The 1,734-nt window shown below is 42.3% G+C and overlaps 1 protein-coding gene across 4 annotated transcripts in view; it reads right to left on the bottom strand.

Annotated features, from left to right (window-relative positions):
* Window positions 1-1,734, bottom strand: part of serinc3 (serine incorporator 3) — a 90,020-nt gene that overhangs the window by 67,655 nt on the left and 20,631 nt on the right. Inside the window, exon 1 of one of the 4 annotated variants that reach the window (XM_020615771.1) lies at window positions 350-379. The exons of the other annotated variants lie outside the window; for them this stretch is intronic. Within the exon in view, the coding sequence (XP_020471427.1) occupies window positions 350-352 (3 nt within the window). The 5' untranslated portion in view covers window positions 353-379. Of the gene's footprint in view, window positions 1-349; window positions 380-1,734 lie in introns of those variants that run through there. 4 annotated transcript variants of the gene reach the window in all.

Raw genomic sequence — 1,734 nt, 5'->3', positions numbered from 1 at the left:
AGTCAGAGGACCAGAACGGACAGGTGAATAGACAGAATAACCGGGAGGATTAGCAAATGCATGCAGGGAAACAGAGTAGCAAATGAAAAAAAAGAAATCAACTTACGCATGGCTAAACACATGAAACATACCAAAAGAAATCCACAGCACAGGAACTGTCTGCGTGGAAATCAAATTACGCATGGCTAAACTCATAGAAACAACATACAAAGAAATCCACAGCACAGGAACTGTTGGTGTGGAAGTCAAGAGATTTATAACACAAAAAAAACATGTAACCAACGTACAAAAAAAAATCCACAGCACAGGAACTGTCAGCGTGGAAATCAAAAAGATGTATGATACATACCATGAATACAGGTATTTAGTTATTTCGGTAATGCTCCAGCGATGACGGAGTGTCTGCCAGAGGTTTAAATAAGGAGGAAGGTGATTAACGGAATGCGCTTCAGCTGTGTGCCACACGCAAATGAGTCACTGATTACTCAATGCGCCACAGCAGAGGCACCGAGCCCGCAGGACGAGAGAGCAGGGGAGAGAAAGGTGGAAGAGAGGCAGGTCGTGCCGAGCGGACCTGACAGACACAAGATCTAATTTCACCAGAAAATTGTGCTTTGCAACAAAACTGTTAACAAGTACAGTTATTGTTTGCTTCCATCATCCAGGTTAATGTTGGCCCCTGTAATTAGCCAGTGGAATTTACATATGTGTAGGTAGTTTCAAAGACAAACATTTGCCATTTGCAAATAACTCTGTTATGCGACAAAGCATATAATTTGAGGCAGTAGGTTAACCAAGGAGCTAATTGTTTCTCCCTTAGATTAGATTAATAAAGCGTCTAAAGAGTCATGACAGACATTTAGCATGTAAGGGCATGTTTATTAAATTTGCAATTTATAAGAGTTATATTGTAACCTACAGTATTTGATATCAATTTAACATGCAATTCAATTGCAATTTCAGGGGCACTTCTAAAATATTTTGGAGCATCCTCTGGCACTGGTCAGGATGAGCCACCCACCTCCCCCACTACACAGGACTCTGCTGGAATGGTCTCTACTCTTCAGGATGAGCTACCATCTATGTCTTCAGCTACTCATATGTCTCCACAAATATCTGATATTGAGGATGAAGACCTCTTTGCCTCTACTACCCAGCATGAGAGGGTAAGATGGAGAGCAGTGCTGACATGTCTCACTGCTATTGTACAGTCACTGGCAGTTCGAAATTTGGCTCTAAGGGGACACACAGAAACACTGTTCACACCATCAAATGGGAATTTTCTCAAAGAGGTCAAACTTATGGCTGGGTTTGATCCCATTATGAAAAATCACCTTAACCGTGTTGAAAGAGGAACAGCAAGTCACAACAGCTACCTAGGCCATCGTGCAGAATGAGCTGATTGATTTGTTGAGCAGCAAAATCATATCTGCTATAGTGGATGACATCAAGCAGGCAAAGTTTTTTTTCAATAATTCTGGACTGCACCCCAGATATAAGCCACACAGAACAGTTGTCAGTGGTCATTAGAGTGGTGTCAATGATGGAGAAGCCCCATATCAGGGAACATTTTATGGGATTTTTGGAGGCAGAGGAGTCCACAGGCCAGCACTTGGCATCCATGATCCTGAAGAAACTTGAGGAGTTGGGAATTCCTTTTGAAGATTGCAGAGGACAATCATACGACAACGGGGCAAACATGAAGGCAAAAATAAGGGAGTTCAAGCAAGGCTC

The sequence above is a fragment of the Monopterus albus genome, unplaced genomic scaffold (genome assembly GCF_001952655.1).
Source record: "Monopterus albus unplaced genomic scaffold, M_albus_1.0 scaffold170.1, whole genome shotgun sequence".
Taxonomy (NCBI): domain Eukaryota; kingdom Metazoa; phylum Chordata; class Actinopteri; order Synbranchiformes; family Synbranchidae; genus Monopterus; species Monopterus albus.
This window is presented reverse-complemented; position numbering and strand designations above follow the sequence as displayed.